Source organism: Trachurus trachurus (genome assembly GCF_905171665.1).
Source record: "Trachurus trachurus genome assembly, chromosome: 12".
In the NCBI taxonomy this organism is placed as follows: Eukaryota; Metazoa; Chordata; class Actinopteri; order Carangiformes; family Carangidae; genus Trachurus; species Trachurus trachurus.
The window spans coordinates 21688492-21712682 of record NC_139908.1 but is presented as its reverse complement, the minus strand read 5'-3'; the positions used below and the strand labels follow the sequence as shown (position 1 = coordinate 21712682).

The 24191-nt window shown below is 41.1% G+C and overlaps 2 protein-coding genes and 1 pseudogene across 3 annotated transcripts; all 3 read left to right on the top strand.

Annotated features, from left to right (window-relative positions):
* Nucleotides 1–920: 920 nt before the first annotated feature.
* On the top strand, nt 921–9960 carry gtf3c5 (general transcription factor IIIC, polypeptide 5). The gene is made up of 11 exons (XM_083983046.1): nt 921–1216; nt 4051–4249; nt 4393–4585; nt 5071–5251; nt 5544–5648; nt 6773–6887; nt 7020–7100; nt 8210–8298; nt 8420–8502; nt 9274–9416; nt 9730–9960. The coding sequence occupies exons 1-11, from the start codon at nt 1013–1015 to the stop codon at nt 9912–9914; spliced, it is 1578 nt and encodes a 525-aa protein (XP_083839172.1). The 5' UTR covers nt 921–1012; the 3' UTR covers nt 9915–9960.
* Nucleotides 9961–13386: 3426 nt separating this feature from the next.
* Nucleotides 13387–16958, top strand: LOC310994241 (bile salt-activated lipase-like; the record flags this gene model as incomplete). The annotated part of the gene is made up of 11 exons (XM_083982850.1): nt 13387–13452; nt 13612–13759; nt 14032–14151; nt 14236–14433; nt 14539–14669; nt 15169–15276; nt 15370–15484; nt 15758–15944; nt 16095–16298; nt 16442–16651; nt 16775–16958. 11 exons carry the CDS (start codon nt 13387–13389, stop codon nt 16956–16958), a joined length of 1671 nt encoding a protein of 556 aa, XP_083838976.1.
* Nucleotides 16959–18835: 1877 nt separating this feature from the next.
* Nucleotides 18836–22779, top strand: LOC310994242 (bile salt-activated lipase-like; annotated as a pseudogene). Its single transcript has 11 exons — nt 18836–18972; nt 19386–19533; nt 19795–19914; nt 19999–20196; nt 20302–20432; nt 20565–20672; nt 20757–20871; nt 20963–21149; nt 21927–22130; nt 22265–22474; nt 22596–22779. The product of its transcript is annotated as a bile salt-activated lipase-like (transcript).
* Nucleotides 22780–24191: the final 1412 nt, after the last annotated feature.

Here is a 24191-nt window from a genome sequence, read left to right as displayed (position 1 = left end):
ATCCTCTTTGCTAAGGTCCTTCTGAAAACAGTGGAGTGGACAGGAGTGTCTCCTTCTGACAACACAAAGATGCTTTTTGTATACCCTGTCTGATGTACAAAATTACAACACATCGACAGATTCACATACAGTCTTGAACTGTAGCCTACTCAGGGAGATTCAGTTACTGACTTTTATAAAATTTTAATGGTACCAAGATTTTATTCCCACAGCCAATGTCCTTCATCAACTACATTTTGTCTGGACACACAGCGCCATCATGTGGCCATAAACTGTTCAGCAACAACTATGATTTTAGGATGATATTGTTCAGCGAGTTGATTGATTGTGACTTTTTTTTTTTTTTTTAAAGAAAAGTTATAAATATAAAGTCATTTGCATTATATAAAACAGTAAAAACAAATGTAATATTTTAAAAATGATATAGGCCTACAGAAATAGCAGTGGAAAATAAATATTTTACTAACTGTATCACTTTAATCGCTTTGAAGATTGATGTGAAGATTGATTGATTTATTATTTGTTAAACGTGAATTGTTCAGTCCAGGCTTTGATTGATATTGAAAATAGTAAATATTTGATTTCTTTTTCTTTTCATTTTACCAAACAGCCTACCCTCGGAACCATTGGTATACACCATAGACTGTAAAAAGAAGAAAGACCCAATATTTTAAAATGTACGGACAACAATCGACCCGGATCGTGATGACAGATTTTTAATATATAGCTCTTTGTCAGCACAAGTGATTCAAACTAAGACATGACAGCGGACAAGCGTTTTTTACACGTATGTCTATGGGGGAATCGATTTGTTTGCCCCCACGGCTCTGACCGGAAGTGACGTTTCCTTGGTTGCCGACTGTGTGCACCAGCGTTTCTACCCGGTGATATTTTGCACCAGGACACAGACTCGCGCTGCATCATGGGTTCACCGCGAACTACGAGTGTAGTAGCAGAGTGTGATTAAGTGTTAAATGTTGTTTTCTGAAATATAACGTGAAGAAAAATCAGCATGGCTGCAGTAAAGGAGTTAAAGTTGGATTTTACTCTGAAAGAACTGACTTTTTCCTGCCCGGCCGACAGTGAGCATGTGCCCGGCAGCTCGGCCACCGTGCCTGTGCAGGGCAAGAGGCTGGTGTGTGTGGAGTATCCTGCGGTGGTAAACAGTCTGCCCAAGATGCTGGAGACTCTCGGGGGTGAACAAGGAGTTTCCAAAGTAAGTAGACACACAGCTGGACCTGACCGGCTTTTTATTTTTTTATTTTTATCGCTTTTAGTCTCATTTAGACTTCTTCCGGTGGTATATATTTTTTTATTTCCATAATAACTTACATTGCCTCCCTTGAACTTTCCACATGTTGTCACGGTACCACCACAAGCTTACAGCCCCAGTATGTAGCTAACTATTTGGCTTTCAAATCTCACACCCGCATACAAAGCTTTCTCGTACCTTACGAGTTGTTACAAGTCGTTACCTACTGGACGACGCACCGAACCGAGGCTGCCATGTTGCATCGCCATTTTTTTTTTACGTTCAGTGTAGTGTTGTGTCGTTCGCGAGTGATTCGTTCGAAGGAACGAATTATTTAAGTGAACGTACTGACTAGAATCACTTCCTGACCTGATTCGTTCCTTTCTCAGTTCAGTAGTTGAGCTCAGCAGCGAGCGTGCAGGCCGACAGTGGAACTGCTGTGTGGTCTGTGAATCACTGAATCACCTGCCAATCTGGTGGCGGAGACTCTCATTGCGAGGGAACGGTGCATGTTTGTTCAGTGATTCGTTCACTGACAGTCGGGGCTGAGGGCTCCAGGTCACTCACTGTGTGCATGGTTCACTGCATGTACTGGGGGCAGGCTGCCCATTCACTCACTCACGATTCCCAAACCTACTGCACACACAGAGAACTGCTGCTGGGGAAGCTGTTACTCACTCACTCACTCGTGATTCGCGAACCTGCACCAGAGAACTGCTGCTGCAGACGTGATTCAGGTTCAGAGGACTTGATTCACGTTCAACCGTACTGTTAAACTTAGCACATCTGTGTAGCATCATGTTAAGTGAATGTACTGTGCACAGAGGACTCGCGTTCACTGTGTAGTAATATTTGCTGCTTCGCCCACGAATGTCTGTATACTGGTCTGTGAATGCACCGTCCCTCTTTTTTTTGCACCGTCCCTAATGAGTATAAGTGCAGTGAACGTGTTACAGAGTGAATGTGAACCTCAGGGCTGAATCATGACCTAGTGACGGATTGTTTGGCTGTGTATCAGTTCAGAAAGTTGGAGAATAATGCACTTTGTCAGGGCTCCATAAGCACTGAGTGATTCGGTGAACACATTTTTTGAACGACTCATTTTAATGAACTGATTCTAGTGATTCAGTACAGTCAAAAGAACTGCTGATCCGATTTTTCCCTGTTAAAAGGGTTTTCTATGGAGTTTTTCCTCAGTCGATGTGAGGGTCTAAGGACAGAGGATGTTGTTACGATGCCATGTAAAGGCCTTTGAGACAAACTGTTTGTAAAAACGGGCTATACAAAAAAAAAGCCTTGCCTTGCCATCACTAGTTCAGTGGCAGCGTGACCTAGGTAAGCACAGAAACTCACCGGAGCGAGAAAGTTTTCCGGGTAGCGCCTGTTTAAACGATATATAAACGTTTCTATATCTATGGTTAAAACTGTCACCACTGCGTAGTGTGAGGAAGGACGGAGGCACTGATGTTGCATTCAGCTGCAGTCAGGCAGACGGCCATCAGCAAACCAACCGGATGTCATTTTACTCGACGAGAGAAAGACGGTAAAACGTGGGTCAGGTAAACAATACGAAATCACCATGACAACATATTGTCATGCCTGTATTGTTTTGCGTCGTGCTGGCGGACCACTTGTTTACATAGATGCTTGTTTATCCTGTTACATGCAGTGTCTGTTGACTGTCTGACGTCTGCCCGATTTCACGTGAATGCAACATCAAGAATACATTCCGATATGCAACCGCACCGCTAGATGGGGGTAATTCCTACACATGTATTTTATTGGGACATTTTGTGAGAGACCAACACAATGTTGTGCATAATTGTAAAGTGGAAGCAAAATGATACATTTTTTTACACATTAAAGACCAAAATTGAACTTGTCTTTTACATGCAAAAGACTATTTGTGGCGGAAGCCTGACACTGCATATCAACCTGAACACACCATCCACCGTGAAACATGGTGGTGGCAGCATCATGCTGTGGGGAGGCTTTTCTTTAGCAGGGACAGGGAAGCTGCTCAGAGTTGATGGAGCTAGATACAGGGCAATCCTGGAGGAAAAGCTGTTTGCAAAGGACTTGAGTCTGGGATGGATAATGGCCTAACCCTAAACATACAGCCAGAGCTACAATGGACTGGTTCGGAGCAAAGCATATCCATGTGTTAGAACGGCCCAGTCAAAGTCCAGACCTAAATACTACTGAGAATCATCTGTGGCAAGACTTGAAAACTGCTGTTCACAGACACTCTGCATACAATCTGACTGAAGTGGAGCTATTCTGCAAAGAAGAATGGGCAAAAATTGTGAGCAAAGCTGGTAGAGATATATTCTAAAAGACTTGCAGCTGTAACTGCAGTGAAAGGTGGTTCAACAAACTAATTGACTCAGTGGGGCTGAATACATAGCACGCCACACTTTTCAGATTTCTTTTTTGTAAAAAAAAAAAAAAATCACCGTGTAGCATTTCCTTCCACTTTACATTTAAGTTTGTGGTTGTAACGTGACAAAATATGGAAAAAGTTCAAGGGGTATGAATACTTTTGCAAGGCACTGTATATGTTTCCAATCACATATGCTCTCAGCAAAAGATTCAGACTTGCTTTTAGTCCAGCCAAACCTCCAGGAGCCATCAAAAGCCCCACGTTGTATGGTTTGTATTCCACCACACAGTTAAGCACTGGTCTTAGCACTGGTTTGATTTTGAATAAGGTGAATTGACTGGAGTCACCTTATTGGCTGTTGTGGACTGAATGATTGGCATCATTTTAAGCCTCTGTCTCTGTGTTTAAATCACAGGCCTTCGCTCACCCAAACCGGCGGCTTGAGCTGCGTTACAGACCCCAGGACCCCTTCTGTCACTCCCTGTGTGCCAACCGCCTCCAGTCCAGCAACATCCTCCTAAGAGTGCGACGACGGGTGCGAAAGAAGGACCCCAAGAAAGTTGAGATCCACATGGACATAGTCGGAGTCATAGGAACGACATATAAATTTCAAGGTCGGATGAAAAGTCCTTGCTATGCACAAAGATATTTGATTCACAAAACAAAGAATATTAATTTCCGTGATGTAATGTGTGTTAAAGAGACATATGACTCAAACTGATGAGGTGGATGTTTGTTACATCTTCGTCCTCTGCAGGGTTGGCTGACTTCCAGTGCCTCGCTGTGCATTCTGAAGGAGGGAAGGACCAGTCTTTGTACGACAAAATCATCCTTCGCAAAGTGGAGAGTCAGGAGTTCTTTGAGCAGCCCATGCCGTACTTCATCCCCCCGGCCATCTTCTCCCGCCTCGACAGTCCTGTGGATTATTTCTACCGGCCTGATGTTTCTCAGTCAGTAACAGCACAAATATACCGTATCAACTTAATGACTTGCCAGTTGACTGTCTTTTGATTTTCGGCTTGTTCGGCCAAAACTGAGAGCAGATCTGTATTCACTGCATTTTTAGGTAACACTTTACAATAAGGGTCCCTTAATTAACGTTAGTTAGTACATTATTAAGCATTAATTAACTGTTTACAGATATATTAACAATCATTATTATGTATTACTTTGTGTATGTGTAATGTTTACTACTCAAAGTTAGTTAAATAAGTAATAATAAAAGTTGAATAATGTAATTAGTTATATCATTATGTATGCATTACTCAGCATTAATTAACACATTAGTTTATATATTAATGCTTAATAATGTACTAACTAACGTTAATTAAGGGACCCTTATTGTAAAGTGTTACCCATTTTTAATTTCTCTGTGATGCTGTTGCAGCTTGTCAGGAATATATTTATTCTGTTTCCTCTCCATTCCTCTCTATAGGCAGGTGACCATGAACAAGAACTTTATCGGTTTGAATCGTGCTCGTCGGCCCCACAACGCCATTTTTGTCACCTTCACTGATCCCACTGTGCCCAGTGCGTGTTTGGAGGCGGCCAGACTCAACTGGGATCGGCTCTGCCAGAAGGATTCCGACAAAGAGGTTGAAGAACAGCTGAGACAGGTCTGTGTGCTTCTGGGAACACAACACACTCAGCTCTGCACAACTTTTGAACATGTATCCGAACGCCTCTCAGACACTGGAAATCTTCTGTTCCAGCCATTTTTCCATCAAGCTGTTTCCAGCAGTCACTCTGTTCATCAGTGCAGCACAAACCAATCAAAGTCAGCTCGTTGTCACTACAGAAATAGCATTGGCTGTGAAGCTGGAAACTGTTGCTTAATATTACACATGCACGACTCTCCTTCCGTTTCCAAGCTTTAATCTTATCTAAGACCAAACGTTTTGTGCCTAGATGTTTGAGACACGGCCCATCTGGTCCCGGAACGCGGTCAAGGCCAACATCAACATCCACCCTGATAAACTCAAACTGCTGCTGCCCGTCTACGCCTACTACATGGTGAGCTGAGGAGACAAACTGTGCCCGGTAAAGAAGGAGGTTGCATTTTGGGGGCAGAATGAATAAATGATGTTCAGTTGCATTTTCCCTGATGTCATTCAGATGTATTTTGAAACGGTGAAACCTAAATGAAAATACTATCTGCAGCCTCAGTGAGGACAAAAAGTCCAAACTGAAATCTGTTCATTTTGTATTGATGTTATCAGAATGTAAACTGATATTGATGTTATCAGTGTTAGGCTGTAATATGAAACTGTTTAATTACATTTTGCATAAGCTTCATAGTTGTTAAGCGTCATTCACATTAAGCCCAGTAATTCTTTAATTTGTATTAAGAAGAATTAGTGATATGCAATACTGCTGTTCAGTATTACAATGATGATATGACTGAAAAACAAAATGTACGTGTCCGCATACAGCTGACAGCAGACAGAGGTTACTATCGGTCATCACCTCCGCCTTCAGCTGCAGGTAACGCTGCTGAGAGCGGGCGGCTGCTCTCAGGCTGTAGATAAGGTTTACAAAGGTTTGTGGAACTGAAGCTGCAGTCTACACAGCATGTTTTCTTTTTAGTTTGATAATTCATTTATGGAGAAAGCTAAAATGTAGCTTTTCCACATGTTTAAATCTCCTTGAACAGATGTGTGATGTTGCTTTATTACACTCACAGATCTACAACTGTAGATGTTAAAGGGATAGTTCAACATTTTGGCAATATTTTTGGCAGCCGTGTCTGGAATGTATTCCTGGCTATGCATTTTCCTCAACAACAACTCCGTCCCGTAATGTTACATTGTTTATATTATATTATTTCATAGCGTGGTGCGTGGTTTTGGAGTTGTTGGATTGTGTATTTGATGAGGGACTGGGGACCATACCGTTGACCTCCATTGTGTTGGCTGAGCAGCCTGCGTCTCTGCCCTGCAGATCTCAAAACAACATGCAACGATAATTAAAAGTAATGAACCTACTACTATGACTATAGGGATTATAGCAATAGGCAAATTTGCCAACATTTTTAACTATCCCTTTAAAGGTTCACTCACTGGTCTCCACTGTCACCTGTGTGTCAATAAAATCCCATTTTCCTAAATTGGATTTACATGCCAGTCTTACTTTTGTAGGTGACGGGGCCGTGGAGGAGTCTGTGGGTGAGGCTGGGCTACGACCCCCGAACCACCACAGAGTCCAGGAAATACCAGTTGCTGGACTTCAGGATCCGCTGCAGCACCAAGCACGGTGAGAGGCTGAGGGCTACGAGCAGTAACACTAGTATTTGGTGATACTGTAGAACATTTAGTTGCTATTATGAGTCTTAATCAAAAGCCAAGTCCTCTTTGCCTGATATTAACTGCTGGCTGCTCTTTTTAGGTTACTCAATATCTGACTTGCCAGTGAAAGCCAAGAGGAGCGCCCTTAACTATAGTCTGCCCATCACACTCAACAAAGCAGGTGAGTTTACTCAGATTAATGGATTTAAAATGGGGGCCCACAACAGGCCAACCAGATTGTTTTTCCTGAATTCATTCATTCGAGGTTTGATTTCCACATTTAGATTTTCCTCTTTGTCCTCCATGTGTACAGACAACCAGCATTCAAATCGGCTTTTTTACTTCCACGCACGTCTAACACTCCAGACAGAGAAGAGACATTATTACACATAACAATGTTTTCTCATGTTTCATATCCGCGGCCCCGACATTGTGGAACAGCCTACCTCTGCATATTAGGACTGCACAAACACTCGAGCACTTTAAATCTCTTTTAAAAACTCATCTCTTTTCCTTGGCATTTTAGTTTTATATGTCTCCACTCTTGTTCTATTGTTTTATTGCATGCTTTTATTGTAGCTACATTACCTGTTCCATCTAGTTGTATTGCCACTAGTTTGCTTGTGTGTTTATTGTACAGCACTTTGGACAACCTGGGTTGTATTTTTAAATGTGCTGTATAAATAAATATGTATTGTATTGTATATATAATGTCACCCAAAATCTGACTGAAGCACTTAGTCAGTTCCATCTGGAAGTGTAAATAAATTCATTTGACCATTTATAGGAACAGCAGCTCTCTCACTAACCACAGTCTATCTTCTTATAGTGATGGTATCCATACAACACACACACACAGACAAGAGTTGAAGAACATTGAAGTAGGAGTTGCTTCTAAAATACAGTCTAAGGCAGCGCCGTTTAGCTCAGTGGGTTGAGCAGGCGCCCCATATGCAGAGGCTACAGTTCTCACTGCAGCCGGCCCTGGTTCGAAATCGAATCTAGTGGCCCTTCGCTGCATGTCATTCCCCCTCTCTCTGCCTCCCATTTCCTGTCTCTCTCAACTATTGTATCAATTAAAGGCAAAAAGTGCCAAATATATACTTACAACTAAAAAAAACTGTCTGAGGTTTGTGAGAGCATTGTCTGATTTCTTACGTCATCTGGTCTCATTTAGCCACATAAACACACTGAAAGTAAGTACAGTAAGTTCAGTCCAGCACTAAATCAAACTGCACTAACTCCCCAATAATCTTCACATGGTGTAAAAACTGCTGTTTCTTTCTCCAGGTCCACTACCAGCTAGTGTGATGGATCTTCCAGCTCAGGAGGGTTCCAGTTCCAATCGAGATCCTGTCGTGGTTTCATACCAGCTGAAGGTCAGTGCAGGTCACATTATGTGAGGTGTTATTACAGTGTGTCCTAATGTACTAATAGGTTTCAAGCAGCGATATGTTGATACCTGCTGAAGGAAACACTGAATCTGTGTCATCTCCACAGGAGTCTAACTACATTTTCACAGAGGGCATGCTGCCTCCTCACAGACAGATGTTTTACCAGCTCTGTGATTTGCATGTGGACAGGTACGTTACAGTGTGATGGGTCTCATTTTTTTCTTTTCTTTTCAAAAGACGCTATAAATCATCTTAAATACAGTTAAATTAATGTCTCAGGTCTTCGTTTTGGTTTTATAGGCCTTAAATTTATAATAAGGAACACTAGGATTCAAGTAAAGTAAAAATAAACTTTTTATTTATTTATATAGTACTAGTCATAAAGTGATTTGCTTTAGTAGAAATACAAACGTTAAATGCAGCAATAAAAGAAAAAAAAGAAATTAAGTACACTATATAGGGACAGGAACGTATAGGAACATCAAGCCCAACATGTTTAACAATTCACATTGTGTTGTAGTTGTAGTACAGTAGCTAACACCACAACACAAAGTATCAGTGATCAAATTATAAATGATTATAGTAACAAAAATGGTTGTTTTACAATGTACTGCACTGTATGTATGATGCCTTAATGTGTAGAGCAGTCTCTGATGTTGCAGTTGCTAACGTCAGACTCAATTTTAGTTACCGGTAATTGGCATCCCACTGAGTAACTTCTAAATGTTTCCCCAGGGATAAATATTGAGTTATTTTTTCTGAATCAGCAAAGTAACCAGTAACTGGAGTTATCAGATAAAAATGATGCATTAAAGAGTAAAATATTTTTGTGGTAAGTATGACCAAATGAAAGTACTGACGTCAAGTAAAGTACTTTTCACTGCACAGTAGTCGAGTCAACATTTCTGACGTACTTTCCACCAGTGTTTGGGTGTAATGCAGCTGTTGGTGTGTTTCCAGCATCAGAGAGGTGGTTGAGCAGATCGGCGCTGGCGAGCAGGTCTGTAACGAACGGGACGGCTGGTGTGTTGTGGGCACCACTGACAAGCTGAGGGACATGATTTCCGCCATGATCAAGAAGATCGTCCGAGCACAGAAACCAGGTAGGGAATAGCACAATGGATGAGTCACTGTGAGGACACTGTGTGTGTGTGTGGGAGTGCAGTTCAATTACACACCGATTGGTGAATTTATTCAGCTTTTCACAAACAAGCTCCCTGCTGCTCCACCTCTCACTGCACAGTCTCAGTAGTGGGGCAGTGGTGTTGACTCTCTTCTGTGGAAAATGGATAAAGTTAATCAAAAACCCACTAGACAGTCAAACACTCTTTGCAACGTGCAAACACTTTAAAAACGGTGTTATCTAACTTTGTTAGACCCAGTGGTCTCTAATCTGATGTTATCTTTCCCCCGTAGCTTTGCCAGTCGCCCCCAGGAGAAGCCGGCGCAAACGCACAAGTGTAAAATACTCAATAACAGAAGGAGACGACGACGAGGAGGAAGAGGAGGAGGAGGATGGTGAAGAAGATGATGACGATGAATTTCTGCCATCTGAGGGAAGTGAAAATGAGATGGAGACAGAAATTCTGGATTACATGTAACAAAGTATGACTGCCCTGACTGTTAATATGTTTCAGTTTCTGTAAAATGTGATGTGAACTTGTAAAATGTAAATAAAAAAATGGCAGTATTTCTACAGCTTTGTGTGGTAGCTGTATCATCCTTATAATGAAGTCTGAATTCATGTTTCACTGATCAAGATGTAGTCGTTCTGGATGGATATACAGTATCTACTTGGTTCAGAGTGATGGAATCTGATGATGCTGTTGAACATTTCTCTGTCCCTGATTATTTTAAAACTGCTTGTGTCTAACCTCCTCTCCAAAAACCTGAGCCTATTACAAAGATCTAAATAGTCCTATTTAGGGGGGGGGGGGTTCTCTCTGGGTTCTCTGGCTTCCTCCCAGTCCAAAGACATTTGGACCATAGCTTTGCCATTAGAGTTCTCTGTTACCTCTTCATAAAACATCAGCCCACAAAGACTGTGGCTTATGCATTAGTCTTCCCCTTTTGCCTTTTTTAAATAGTGGCATCCACCCTAGCCTCTGCCCATAAGCCCTAATTATTTTTGGTGTGCAGCAAATACAGACTAAAACCAACACGCAGGATTGCTCCAGCTCGACTGCACCAACTTTGAAAGACTTCTCTAACTGAGTCTCTTAGCACCACATCCTGGAAGACTCTGAACAGTTTTATGACTTTGAAACATTACAAGCTGCTGAAACAGGCATTTCCAGATCTTTAATAATTGCTTTGGAACAGTGATGTTAACACTGTAACACTGTTGTGAAAAAACAAAAACAAAGAACTGGAAACTGTCATACTGTTTGATTTAGGTCACATGGGCAAACTGAAGAAAGTTTATTTTGTTGTTCAATAATTTGGAAAAAAATATTATGATGATACAAAATTGGTTCATTTACCAGTCGTTAGTGGCAGGTATTGATTTTACCTTGCAAGTTTGTTATGTGTGTGTGTTATCATGGTAATATGTCCTGTAGTGGGAACAGCTGCAGAGGTTCTGAGTACTCTGAACAGTGTTTACACACCTGTTTGTGTTTTTAACAGATTTTGTCACTGTAATAGTGTGACAACTGTGTAAGATATGGCCACACAACTTTACAGGTGTGCCCATTTAAAAGTGAATTGTGGGCACACCTGTAAAGTTGGATACTTACATTACTCTTACTCAAACTTTTGATATAAAGGCGCGGGACCCTCTCTCCTCTGTAACAGTTGTCCTGACACAAGTTCACTCCATTTATCAGTTTGCAACAGCAGTGTCATGTGAGGTGAACGTGGTGTGGTGTCGTTCTTGGTTTTGATCGTTGTATGAAAAAACAGCTACAAAAAGACCAACAGATTAAATTTCAGATTACAAGGGTCTATATTAATATAATAATAATACGATATAATATATCAAATATGAGGATTTTTGATGGAATTAGTTTTTGGTATAATCCACAGTAAGTTTTGAGGAGCGCTGTGGTGACAAGATGGTTAAATATGTGTTGTGCAAGAGCAAGAAAAACAGGCCATCAGACACTGGTGCACACTGGTCGGATGTTGTTTAGGGGAGGAGTCACCTTCAAAAAAGTCTGGCCGACATTAAAGCTGCCCAAACAGGTGTTGAATTCCTATTTATTATTTGATGTTTGTAGTTTTTTTTTTTCATTATAAGAAAGTGTTTTTATTTGTACGAATTTTACGTGCAACATTTTAAATATTCTGATTACATAAAATTGGTTCATTACCAGCCATGACAGAGTGGCTGGTATTGGTTTCACCATGTGAGTGAATGTGTATGTGGTAAAGTATGGCCTTGTAGTGGGAACCATACCTTAAAGGTAGTACTTTACTATACAGTTACACTTCACAGGCTGGCTTGAAGATGGTTGGGGAGTCCTGAGTATTAATTTGACAATGTAGTAATAACTACTGAACACTACTGGGTCAGAACATCACCTTTGGACACACTTGCCAGTTCGAGTGAATGAGAAAGTGACAGATTTTAATTGGTATTGCATAAACATAGGCATGCACAGTATGCAAAAATGTATATTTATCATTTAATTTTTCTTTTTTTATTCTCAGATCCATTTTTAAAAGTAGTTTTTTCTTTCTATTTTTTTTTTGATTTGCACAATATTACAAGCAAGCAAAACAGCTAAAATACAACAGACCAAATGTGCAGGTGAGATTAAAGAAACCCAGAGGGGTTTATAAAGGAAATCTCACCTCATAAAAACAAGGAATATAAGACCACAACAATAAACAAGACAAGCAAACTTAAAACTATAAAATCAAGAAACAAAAGTAATTCAAAAATCACAATATAGAACATAGCTAAGTGTGTGTGTGTGTGTGTGTGTGTGTGTGTGTGTGTGTGTGTGTGTGTGTGTGTGTGTGTGTGTGTGTGTGTGTGTGTGTGTGTGTGTGTGATGGCGCGTGCATAAGGGGTGTCTAGCGAGCATGGAAATGTGCTACTGTAGGCGTATTCCAAAGCATACTTCAGTTCAGCCAAATCCTTACAGTAGAAGGAGAACGGACAATTTCCGTGTCTAAACCCATACCCATGTCTAAACTAAAGTAACAATTTGGAGGGATAGTTATGGCCACTTTAATTTACCTTAATTATATGATAAAAACATTTACAGGCCATGGTGCAGCATTAGTGGAAAAAGTTAGACATCAAACATGGATTCCCATTTGAATTGGCTGCAGCAGTGTGACTCTGAGTCCTGCTGGACAGCTGTGTCAACTCAGCAATCACTGGCTTCCTGGTACACAATTGCAAAATTTGGAAATCACTTCTCATGCCACACAAACATTTGCTTTGTAGCCATGTTGTTTTTGTGTTGTTGTTTTTGTTTTTTTACTGTTTTTATCATACAGAAATGCTCCAAAAACTATGGTACAATAATGGAAATCTCTGTCCATGTAACTGCTTTTCTATATTGCTATTGCTAATATTATACACCATTAATCAGTTTGCATGATGGCAGTGTCATTTGACGTGAAAGTGGTGGAACCCATTCTTCATTTTCGGTATAGCTGTAAGAAAAACAGCTTCATACAGACCGAACAGATCAAATTTCAGATGACAAATGTAATGGCGATAAGTTTGTTGTTTTTATATGGAGCTATCTTAAATTGTTGTCTTCGTTTCGAGATAAACAAATTGACTTATGCAATTGTGTCTTCAGAAGATATAGTGGTCCTTGCCACCATGGTTTGATGAATATCCATAACAAAGAGAGTCTTCGAACTTTTCTCCCCATCTCTTGTTAATGCGATGCTACAGAAATACAAGTCTGAATAAGTTTTCCATGTAATCCTCAGCAAGTATTGAGGAAAATGCTGTGAAGACAAGATCGTTAAATATTGTGTGTTATCTAAGAGTAAAGAATGCAGGTCCACAGACACTGGTGCACACTGGTCGGATGATGTTTAATAGGGGAGGAGTCCTCTATATAAAAGTGTGTCTGACACTGAAGCTGGTTCTCACTGGTCATGATGGGGAAACTGGCGATTTTAATTGCCATTGCGGCTTTTCTGGAGGCGGTCTCTGCTACCTCTGTAAGTGTCACACAAACAATATACTTCCAAATTTATTGAAGTATTCAGTTGAAAACATGTTGATTTGCTTTTTTGTTTATTTCTTTACCAAAACAAGTCTTAAAAATACTGGGTGGACTACCATGTCAAGTCTGTATGGTCTTTGTGTAATTCCTGTAGCTTGGGGTGGTTTACACCGAAGGAGGGATGGTGCAGGGCGAGAACATTCGTCTTGGGTTTCGCCATCACATGGACATCTTCAAAGGGATTCCCTATGCTGACATCCCTGGAAGATTTGAGAAACCAAAGCGTCACCCTGGCTGGGATGGTGGGTAGACCGATTTTCATCAGTCGATCCCCAACTACATTCACCGATAACTGCAACTATAACGATGCTTTGTTGTTCAAGAATTCAAAATACAATCTAATATGATTCAATAACAACACCAATTCTGCTCAACCTTGTCTCCTAATTTCACTGAAGGAGAATGTTTTATTCTTTAATTTTTTTAGTGCAAACATGGTGTCTTAGTCAACTTGTTTAAGCTTTAGAGGTGAAAACATGCAGTTTTATGCTGCTCATACACTGTGTCTCATCAGGTGTCCTGAAGGCCACTGAGTACAGGAAGAGATGCCTTCAGGTGAACCTTATCATGACTGACACCAGAGGAAGTGAAGACTGTCTTTACCTTAACGTCTGGGTTCCTCATGGCCGCTCAGGTAAGGACAGAGAAACAGCCGTAAACTATCATCCACAGTCAATTAACACTGCAATTGGCTCTAATTCTCTGTCTTTCTCTGTAGTGTCCACAGATCTGTCAGTCATGGTGTGGATCTATGGAGGAGGCTTCCTGGCCGGAGGCTCCATGGGCGCTAACTTCTTGGACAACTATCTGTACAGTGGGCAGGAGATTGCAGACAGAGGAGACGTTATTGTGGTGACTCTGGGATATCGTGTGGGAACTCTTGGCTTCCTGAGCACCGGAGACTCTAACTTGCCTGGTAGATGCAGGTTTATTCTTCTACAACAGACACAGATGGCCTGGTAGATGTTGCCTGAGATATTTGTAAGAGTCTATTTTGTAACTTATTCTGTCTTCTTGTCAGGAAATTATGGTCTGTGGGACCAGCACATGGCCATCGCCTGGGTGCACAGGAACATTCGCTCATTTGGGGGAGATCCTGACAACATTACCATCTTTGGAGAGTCCGCAGGCGGAGCTAGTGTGAACTTCCAGGTAAGATGCTTTGTTTTTCTGGATTTTTAGTGTGGCAAGGTGAAGAGGGCCCGGGCGGGGATTGAACCCACACCTCCCGGGTAAGAGTCATGCGCGCTTGCCAGTCACCCAAAAGGACATCCCTGCACGGGCCCTCTTCACCTTGCCACATTCTGGCGTTGTCAGCAGGATCCATGTAGCTCTAGGGGTGGGTCCATGGATTCCTAATGTGTGGCAGCCTGCGCGGAGCACGAGGACGTGCTTGTGAAAATAGGGGGAGAGATGTGACAGTGGTGGTCCTGTCACTATGCCTCCAATTGATCATGTGCCCTGGCTACTTGGCCAAAGGGATGTCCCTTTGGGTGACTGGCAAGTGTGCATGACTATTACCCGGGAGGTGTGGGTTCAATCCCCGCCCCTCTTCACCTTGCCACATTCGGTTATTGTGTGCACTGAAGCAGAAACACCTGAGAGGTTAAAGGAAGAGAAACTCCTAAAACATCTGTTTTTCTGCCTACAGACACTCACTCCTCATAACAAAGGACTGTTCAAGAGAGCCATATCCCAGAGTGGGGTCGCTCTTTGTCCATGGGCTGTCAACAAGAACCCCCGCAGGTTCGCTGAAGAGGTACATCCTAACTTCTATAAGAAGTTTTACTTCTTTTGTGCAACTTTGTTTTTTAACAGTACATTTTGAACCCCCCCCCCCCCCCCCCCCCAGGTTGCCCTGAAAGTCAACTGCCCCACTGATCAAAATATGGCGGCTTGTTTGAAGATGACTGACCCTGCGCTCCTAACGTTGGCCGGCTCTCTTCCGCTGTCCAGCTCACCTGATCGTAAGGGCTACACTCTCTTCTCTTCTCCCTCTCTCTCTTCTAATAATAGGACTCTTTACGCTACTGCGGAAAACAGCAAATGCATCTTTCTTTTTTGAGGAGTATAAGATGCTCCTTCACAAACATTTCTGACTGGTACAGCTACCTCTTAATTTGTAGGGAACAAATTAAGAGGTAGCTCATTGCTTTTGCTTTGGGTATTCAACATTTACCTTATAATGACTAAATCATTTATTGTCACTGTAAGTGTCTGATTGTATATGCATCTGTTAGAGCCCATCGTCAGCAACCTGCTCCTGTCTCCTGTGATTGATGGCGACTTCCTGCCTGATGAGCCTTACAACCTGTTCCACAACGCTGCTGAGATCGACTACATCGCTGGAGTCAATGACATGGATGGACACATCTTCACTGGTTTAGATATTCCTTCTATCAACTCCCAGCTGGTGGACACCTCTATGTGAGTTCAAGCCATTAGATCAGTGTGAAACTAGATCTTACTAAAGTAAGATACCTTTGCAACAACTGTAGAGATATAGGCTAAACATTTTTGATGGCACAGAGGTGTTTCTTTAGCCTTAATTTTCGAACCTTCTCTTCCCAAATGCAGTGAGGATATAAAGAGGCTTCTGGCATCGTACACTAAGGAGAAGGGCAAGGCTGGTTGGGAGAGCGCCTACTCCACATACACCCAAACCTGGGGATCAAATCCCAACAGGGAGACCATCAAGAAAACCGTGGTGGAGATTGGAACAGACTACATCTTCCTGGTTCCAACACAGGCTGCTCTCTACCTTCATGCTTCCAACGCCACGTAAGATTTCAATTAATATAGCTATATGTTCTTCTTTCCCCTATATTGTCTTAGAAGGGGAATACTAGCAGGAGACAAGGCTTTTATCTTTCTCTTTGTCTTTAACATTGCCACATCTCCACATTTTTCTTGTTTCACCAAAGAACTGGCCGTACCTACTCTTACCTCTTCTCTGAGCCCAACCGTTTGGGCGGCATTACCACACCCTTCCCCAGCTGGATGGGAGCTGACCACGCTGATGATCTGCAGTACATGTTCGGAAAGCCTTTCACCACACCACTGGCATATTGGCCTCGTCACCGTTATCTCTCTCGCTACATGATCGCCTACTGGACCAACTTTGCCAAAACCGGGTATAAATCTTTGGAGACAAGAAATAGAGCTCTGCAGAAATTAAATTAAGCAAAACCAAACACCAAAATAGGAAATTGCTTGCCTGCCTTAATTCAGTTGCCCTTTTTTCTTTTGCTTCGCAGAGATCCCAATAAAGGAGGATTGGATGTACCCACTACCTGGCCCAAATTCACTATCACTTCACACCAGTTCCTGGAGATCCATAATAAGATGGACAAGGGTTATGTGAGACAGAAGATGAGAATGCGTTATGTGCATTTCTGGACCAGTACCCTGCCAGGCCTTCCAGTAATGTACTCAGAATGAAGAGTTTTTGCCATCATGTGTACACCTGCAGTGTGGACCTGCCCTGCAAATCTCAAGAATCAGTTCATGAAAAATCCATTTTTGATTAATAAAAATTATATATAAATTGGTTGAACTCACTGATGTATTGTGACTCTTTAAATTTACCTAATTATATTTGCATATACTGTAGCTGCCTAGCTAAATAAGCTAATTTATTAGTCACCATTTGTCCTGTTCCCACCCTCTGTATACTTTCCACCACTGTCCACGTTGTCATAAATCAGCATAGTGAAACTGAACTCCATCTGCTGATAGCCTTCTGCTAAACTTATTGCAACTCATTAAAAAGAAAATAAGGCTTAGAAATGAAGTGATGTGAAAGTAAACTTTTATGTGAAGTGGAGCTTTTCATGTATTTTCATATTAGAAAACCAACATTTTATCAAAGAACTGGCATCAATTATGAACATAAAATGGACTAGTGTAAACTGGGCCAAGTCTAGAGATGGGTTACCCAACCTTTTGGAAATAGCACAATTGAGACTAATAAGACTATCATGAATGAAGATAATGATCCTAAAACCCAAATATTACTATGTTAGGTACTGCATGTATTCTGTGCCTGTTTCTGATGGCCTGTGCAGCAGCATTGTGTGGGGTTAGTGTGGGGATTGCTTCTTCTTCTTTTTTTTTTTTACAGACAGCTTGTTATGTACAAAACAATCAGCACGTCTGTGGTTCTAAAAGGTTACCTTTAGTCACATAGCCTGTCAGGCAGATTTTGTTGTTGTTGCTAAAAGTTAAATACTTCTCACATCTGCATTGATTTCTTAAAATGTCAATGTTTCAGTCACAAGGACCTTTTACTTGTGACCTTATGACTTGACCTTTTTGATGAATTGATGCAGGGTCTAAGTGTGTATGGGAATTCACTTTTTTCTTTCAAAGATTTTTTTTGGGCTTCATTCACTGGGGCACAAAACAGATCATGCGAGTCGTGAGAATGTAGCCATCTATTCATCACTATTACTGTTCAAGACTTTCAAAATTATTGACGGATTATAAAATAAATCAGTTTTGAAGCAAAGACAAGTAGGCTATGTAGTGCATTGCACATACTGAGGTTAGCATGCTGACTAGCTAACTAGCTAGCTACCTGTCTCATCTTAAAATCAAACTTTTTTATAATAACATTTCTGATGCTCTCTGACAGCTTTCTTTGCCATTGTGAAAAACTAGAAACAATTAGTGCCCTTTTTTTTATTGGCAAACTGTAATTTATTGGTTTGTTCAGGTTGTGTGGACACAGAAAATTAAGAACTGTCTTCTGTCTTCCGGTATATTGTGTAAATCCAACAGAAGAATGAACATTTATTTTCTACTTGTGTCTATGTTTTATTTTGACTGAACAAAAGTGTTTTTCTTGTTCAATAACGTTGGACTTTTTTCTTTTTTTTTTTTCTTTTTAGATTTTCTTATTATATGCAATTTATTAATTTCCAGACAGGTAGGCTATAGAATTTACCTCATGATTCTATATGTATATGTGTTATCATGGTAAACTATGTCCTGTAGTGGGAACTTACACAGGGGAGGTTTTGAGTACTCTGACAGGTGTTTATGTCTGACAGAATTTGTTACTACGATAGTGTCACAGCTGTGTAAGATACAGTCACACAACTTTGCAGGTCGTTGAGATTAAAATGAAGGCTGGCTTCTAAGATGGGTGTGGTGGACCAACCCCTTTGAACTCAGTTCCTTTCAATCATCGATGTCCAATGACCCCCCCCCCCCCCCTCATCCCTTACATCGAGAAGCTGTAGAGATACTTTGACAAGGTGGGCAAATATTATGCAACAGTGAGAAAAGCAGATCCACTGGTCCACACTGGTCGGATGTTGTTTAGGGGAGGGGTTCCCTTTATAAAAGTCTGGCCAACAGCCAGACTGACACTCACTGTTCGGTCATGATGGAGAAGCTCGGGGTTTTGGTTGCTGTTGCAGTTTTCCTGGAGACAGTGTCTGCAGCCTCTGTAAGTTTCACACAAAAAATATATCTTTATGGTATCCAGAAAAAAGGGCATTTATAGTCTTCTGTCGAAAAAAAAAAAAGCAATAATATCTGCATCACAAACAATCTGAAATGTAGCTGTAACTCTTATTTAAGAAATTACGATAAATATTCGTAACTTTAAGCAATAAATGCCTTTATGATATGGGGACAAGAGTCTGTTTCTCTGTCCCAACATAATTGTAAAAGGTGATATAGCGTTCATAGTCTTTTTTTCCCCCTGAAACATCCCAAATGGAAAATGAGGAATCAAACCTAAATACAACATGCCAAATGCAAGGGGTGCAGTCCTGCATTTTGGAAGAAAGACTTGAATTCAAAATGTTTGTTGTACTACTACGTCATGTTTTTTCTGTATATGTTTAATTCCTGTAGCTTGGGGTGGTTTACACTGAAGGAGGGATGGTGCAGGGCAAGAACATTCGTCTTGGGTTTCGCCGTCACATGGACGTCTTCAAAGGGATTCCCTTTGCTGACATCCCTGGAAGATTTGAGAAACCAAAGCGTCACCCTGGCTGGGACGGTGGGTAGACTAAAAACTATACTGATGCTTTATTGCTCAAGAGTTCACAAAGTGGTAGCAACAGGAATGGTTTCTCTTTTATTTTCATTGAATGAAAAAATGTTGCATATCCAGTGAGTTTTGTTCATTGTTTTATTGCAAATGTTGTATCTTGGTATCTCTAATAGTTTTAGCTGCTGAAGGCTTCAACTGTTTGATGTAACATGTCATTACAAATACACATTTTTATTCTACTCTTTTACTGTATGTGTTTGTCATCAGGTGTCCTGAAGGCCACTGAGTACAGGAAGAGATGCCTTCAGGTGAACCTTATCATGACTGACACCAGAGGAAGTGAAGACTGTCTTTACCTTAACGTCTGGGTTCCTCATGGCCGCTCAGGTAAAGAGAGAGAGATGGCTGCAAAGTATTATCCACAGTCAATTAACACTACAATTGGCTCTAATTCTCTGTCTTTCTCTGTAGTGTCCACAGATCTGCCAGTCATGGTGTGGATCTATGGAGGAGGCTTCCTGGCCGGAGGCTCCATGGGCGTTAACTTCTTGGACAACTATCTGTACAGTGGGCAGGAGATTGCAGACAGAGGAGACGTTATTGTGGTGACTCTGGGATATCGTGTGGGAACTCTTGGCTTCCTGAGCACCGGAGACTCTAGCTTGCCTGGTAGATGCAGGTTTATTCTTCTACAACAGACACAGATGGCCTGGTAGATGTTGCCTGAGATATTTGTAATAGTCTATTTTGTAACTTATTCTGTCTTCTTGTCAGGAAATTATGGTCTGTGGGACCAGCACATGGCCATCGCCTGGGTGCACAGGAACATTCGCTCATTTGGGGGAGATCCTGACAACATTACCATCTTTGGAGAGTCCGCAGGTGGAGCTAGTGTGAGCTTCCAGGTACGATGCTGGATATTTAGTTTATTGTGTGCACTTAGCAGAAACACCTTAAAAGGTTGAAGGAATCATTGAAACAGATGAGAAAATGCACAATTTGGACATGAGAACTCACTAAAACATCTCTGCCTACAGACACTCACTCCTCACAACAAAGGACTGTTCAAGAGAGCCATATCCCAGAGTGGGGTCGCTCTTTGTCCATGGGCTGTCAACAAGAACCCCCGCAGGTTCACTGAAGAGGTACATCCTAACTTCTATAAGAAGTTTTACTTCTTTTGTGCAACTTTGTTTTTTAACAGTACATTTTGAACCCCCGCCCCCCAGGTTGCCCTGAAGGTCAACTGCCCCACTGATGAAAATATGGCCCTTTGTTTGAAGATGACTGACCCCGCACTCCTAACATTGGCTGGCTCTCTTAAGCTATCCAGCTCACCTGATCGTAAGGGCTGCACTCCACATAGTGTAATTAACATTTTAGAGGTTGTATCAAAACTTGTCACTCAAAGTGTCTGCATATCTGCCACTGGTAGAGCCCATCGTCACCAACCTGGTCCTGTCTCCTGTGATTGATGGCGACTTCCTGCCTGATGAGCCTTACAACCTGTTCCACAACGCTGCTGAGATCGACTACATCGCTGGAATCAATGACATGGATGGACACCTCTTCACTGGTGTAGATGTTCCTTCTATCAACTCCCAGCTGGTGGCCACCTCTATGTGAGTTCAAGCCATTATGTGAAACAAGTAACTCTGAGAAAGTTGAGTTCATGTCTACTGGACTTGGTTGTAGATTCCTTAAAGTTTTGCCTCTCAAGAGGATTCTTCAGTTCTGGCTGACAAGCGGGGAAACCCAGGTATTTACCTTTGGTGTGGTCCTTAATATTGATACCACTGGTGTGAATATAGTCGCACTGATTAACCAGGGTTTTTAGGGTCACCTGAGGTCAGGTGTGGATGACACTGGTTAGAGTCACATGAGGCAAGTGTGGATAATAATAATAATAATAGCATTTTTTATTTGAGTAGGGACAGTGCATATTAATGAACATTAGTATAATTAAAAATTAATACTGCTGTAAATGTGCCGGATTATAGCCAGGTGGCTAATTTGCATCCGTCGTCCCTAAATAAATAAAATACAACAGTAGCCTACACCACAAAGAATAAAAACAATACAATAAATACAATACATGTGATAGTTGTTTATGGTATCTTTGGTCTTGTTAAAGACCCCACCAACGCTAAATACCTGTGCGTCCCCACTAGACTGTCAGAACTCAAGAAGCCTCTTGGTGGAGAGGTGAAATGTCTTCAAGAATCAAAAGTCCAGTTGAACTACTTTTCATTTTCTCAGAGAACTATAATCCAGGTGTCCGAGAACTTTACAGATACAAGCAGCATACCTTTCTGACAACTGTAGTGATATAAATATCTTTAATGGCACAGAGGTGTTTCTTCAGGCTTCATTTTTAAATCTTCTCTTCCCAAATGCAGTGTGGATGTAAAGAGGCTTCTGGCAGCGTACACTAAGGAGAAGGGCAAGGCTGGTTGGGAGAGCGCCTACTCCACATACACTTCAACCTGGGGATCGAATCCCAACAGGGAGACCATCAAGAAAACCGTGGTGGAGATTGGAACAGACTACATCTTCCTGGTTCCAACACAGGCTGCTCTCTACCTTCATGCTGCCAATGCCACGTAAGATTTCAATTCATATGTTCTTTCCCCCCCACCTTGTCTTAGAAGGGGACTACTAGCAGGAGACAAGGCTTTTATCTTTCTCTTTGTCTTTAACATTGCCACATCTCCACATTTCTCTTGTTTCACCAAAGAACTGGCCGTACCTACTCTTACCTCTTCTCTGAGCCCAACCGTTTGGGCGGCATTACCACACCCTTCCCCAGCTGGATGGGAGCTGATCACTCTGATGATCTGCAGTATGTGTTCGGAAAGCCTTTCACCACACCACTGGCATATTGGCCTCGTCACCGTGATGTCTCTGGATACATGATCGCCTACTGGACCAACTTTGCCAAAACAGGGTAAAATTATTTATAGAGAAAACAGAGCATTGCAGAAATTAAATAAAGTGGAATTGAAGACTAGGCTACAAAATTAGGCCTGTCTTAATTCAGTTGCTCAATGTTTTGTTCATGTTCACAGAGATCCCAACAAAGGAGGACTGAAAGTTCCCGCTACCTGGCCCAAATTCACTAGCACTGGACACCAGTACCTGGAGATCCATAATAAGATGAACAAGGATTATGTGAGACAGAAGATGAGAATGCGTTATGTGCATTTCTGGACCAGTACCCTGCCCAACCTTCCAGTAATGTACTCAGAATGAAGAGTTTTTGCCATCATGTGTACACCTGCAGTCTGGACCTGCAGATCTTATATATTATTTTTTCCTGTGAAAATAAATGTTTGATACAAATAAATAAAAGGTTTTTTTCCATTTAATAATGTGTTGTGCCTTTTTACATTCACAATATACCTGAATAATGTTAATACAATTTTCATGAAAGGCACATGAGTTACTTTGTTTGGTTCAGTATTTTAGCTCAGCAATGATGACAGATGCTACTGCTATGTATGTGTCTGTAATTTGATTTAACAGTGCTGTTTTAACGTCATGCCAAATAAAGTTAAATCAATTTGTAAGAAAAAAAAAGTAATGATATTGATGTATTTTAGCTTGTTGCTAAGGCTTCACACTTGTACGTCCAACTGCATTAGCCAAATACAGTTAGCTTAGTTAATCAATTAAGCTGACACCTAGGGTATGACAAGGTGTTGTTCAGATAATCATATTTTTCATTTCCACATTGTTTCCTTGTGTCAGAACACAGAAGAACTAGATGCATGCAAACTACAGTATATATTGTTATTATTTATCTTTTAATTAATTAATTAATTAATTCCTAAACAAACACAATTAGTTAAAACAATTGAGAATATTAAGGAACGACTGCAGTGAGAAGGCTTGTAGGCCCACGCTTTATAAATTGACTCATTCGTCATCGTCATCATATCCCAAACTCTGTTTTCCTGTGCTGTCCAAATCAAGAACAAGAAACTAAGGATTAGTTCAGCTAAAAATCAGGTGTAACATGATCAAACAATTTTTAAAATCCTGTATAGTGAAACTTTGTATTTAGCACAAACCTAACACTGATTTGAACAAGTGAGCTGTTCAGCAGCCAACTGTTACACTTGTGTTATACTTCACCTCCCTTCTGTCTGTGGATTGCAGTGGTTGAATTAAGAAAAAAAAAGAAAAGTGATTTTACTATCATTGCTGCATGGCACAACAAACAGCGCTGTCCATGGTTCTGAAACAACATTTACAACATCAGCTTCAGTCACGTGAGTCAGCCAGTAATTCTGTAGTTTTTTCTACTTTGCTATTTATATATAAAACAAAACTACACATGCTTCGGTTGTCACTATAATGTGAGTGATTTAAATCGTTCCTAAAAAAAAAAAAGATTCAGTATGCCACTATTTCAAAGATGAAAGTTAATTCCCATGCATAACCTCCACACCCGCATTGATTTATTAGAAAGATCTACATTTTGGTCACAAGGACCAAACCTCTCAATATCTGTCCTGCACTGTTCTTTAATCAACAATTCATTCATATTTCCTCTTTAGAAAAGGAGAGGGTGTGTCAGTCACATCCAACAGAGATACCTGAAGCATATTTAGCTTTTAAAGTTCTTGTTCTTTTCTTTTTTTTTTGGCAGGACATGAAAA

Excerpts from the sequence above, each read along its gene's own strand:
- gtf3c5 (XM_083983046.1), top strand. The coding sequence starts at position 1,013 with ATGGCTGCAGTAAAGGAGTTAAAGTTGGATTTTACTCTGAAAGAACTG. Across the intron at positions 7,101-8,209 it reads CATCACACTCAACAAAGCAG|GTCCACTACCAGCTAGTGTG; the intron begins GTGAGTTTACTC and ends TTCTTTCTCCAG. Across the intron at positions 9,417-9,729 it reads CGTCCGAGCACAGAAACCAG|CTTTGCCAGTCGCCCCCAGG; the intron begins GTAGGGAATAGC and ends TTTCCCCCGTAG.